Source organism: Austrofundulus limnaeus, unplaced genomic scaffold, assembly GCF_001266775.1.
Source record: "Austrofundulus limnaeus strain Quisiro unplaced genomic scaffold, Austrofundulus_limnaeus-1.0 Scaffold795, whole genome shotgun sequence".
Lineage (NCBI taxonomy): Eukaryota > Metazoa > Chordata > Actinopteri > Cyprinodontiformes > Rivulidae > Austrofundulus > Austrofundulus limnaeus.
The window spans coordinates 195,341-196,917 of record NW_013953197.1 but is presented as its reverse complement, the minus strand read 5'-3'; the positions used below and the strand labels follow the sequence as shown (position 1 = coordinate 196,917).

Sequence of the window (1,577 nt, the reverse complement as noted above, 5' to 3'; positions counted from 1 at the left end):
GTACGCACAACTTAAGAACAAATCTGTGCGTACGAACGGTTCTTGCATGAGGCCCCATGTTTGTATTTCTACTTACCATGTATTTTCTTTGCCTTTGTTCCTATATAAACTACACCTGGACCAACCATTGTGTGTCTGCCTCTCTTTACTTTCTCATTTTGGTTTGGTCTGGCACTAAAAACTAAACTGGATTAATTGCTTGTTTAACTGCATCAACCTGAATGTAGCTCGCTCAACACGTTTGTCAAAAAGTGAATGTCAGGCAAGGAAAGTGAAACAGTTTGGAGCAAGAGTTTTTCATGGGTGTGACTAAATTTTTACCTGCAATTAAAAAGCATATATAGCAAACACATCTGCCACAGAGCTGCAACATTTGCCCAGAGTTTCTCCTCTAACATTCAAACGGTAAGAGCTGACTTTTTTCCCCATATTTTTTTTATCCTTTCAGGCAATTAGAAAAAAAACATTTCTTGTTCATTTGTTTTGAATTTCTCTAGCTGAGTTTAAATTGAAACATGACACAGACATGCAAAAGCTACACTGGGTTATTGAGAACAGTTTGACTTGGATCTGTTTTATTTAAGCAAAAACACAAAAGCTGGTTGAAAACAGATTACTTTTATTACCCATTACTTTAAGTGAAAAATCTAAAAATGACTAAATGTGTACTGTATAAACAGAGTTCTGATGAATACTGTCATGCAAACAAATTAACTGTCTTCATAATTTTCCTTATAACTGTATGAAATAGGAAGAAAGGAGAGAAGGCTTTGACTAAAAAAAGGAAATATCTAGGGGAAGGTATTTGTTTCTCTGTGTTCTTCTAATTTGTTGCACCTTAATCTTATCTGTATTCTCCAACCAAACCACCTCCTACTGCAGCACATCCAGTAAGAGCACCAGGATTTCTTTCATYGCCATGTCAGACTTTGATGCATTAGGCCCTGTCAGTGAGGAGTTTCTGAAAAAGCGCAACGATGAGAAGGCCCAGCTGCAGCTGTTGAACACTCGCTTTGCCTCCTACATTGAGAAGATCAGCTCCTTGAAGCTACAGAACAAGGAGCTGACCTTGGAGGTAGAGAGTTTACGRAGTTACTCCTCAACAAGCATTACTGAAATGCAAACGGAGGAGACGAGCAAGCTGGTTAATGAGAACAAGGACTTACTCAGTGACATAACATCTCTCAAGGTGGAACAGGACAAACTAAAAAAAAGGTGGGAGGGGCAAATATGTGTTTCTTTAAGAAAAGTGGTGAATATTTACTGCCTTCAGAATCATGTCTGTTTGTGTGCGTTTGTTATTTCATTTCTTTTTACTGAAGGAAAGACTAAAGAAAAGCTGGTTTTCTGTGAAATTTAGATCAATACATTTTAGWGGAAACAAGGTCCAGTTTAGGTTAAGTAACTTGGAAGCAAAAACAWTTTCACCATTGACCTTTTTAATTTTACAGATTAATATTTAGTTAAGGGATTTTTGATTTGGGCGATAAAGTTGTTATATACACTCACCGGCCACTTTATTAGGTACACCTGTCCAACTGCTCGTTAACACTTAATTTCTAATCAGCCAATCACAT

The 1,577-nt window shown here is 37.2% G+C and overlaps 1 protein-coding gene across 1 annotated transcript in view; it reads left to right on the top strand.

Moving 5' to 3' along the window:
* Positions 1-221: 221 nt before the first annotated feature.
* The window catches only part of LOC106532578 (desmin), a gene marked incomplete in the record, with an annotated part of 28,045 nt that continues 26,689 nt past the window's right edge, over positions 222-1,577 (top strand). Inside the window, 2 exon segments of the mRNA XM_014028676.1 lie at positions 222-405; positions 883-1,215. Coding sequence (XP_013884130.1) covers positions 920-1,215 — 296 coding nt within the window.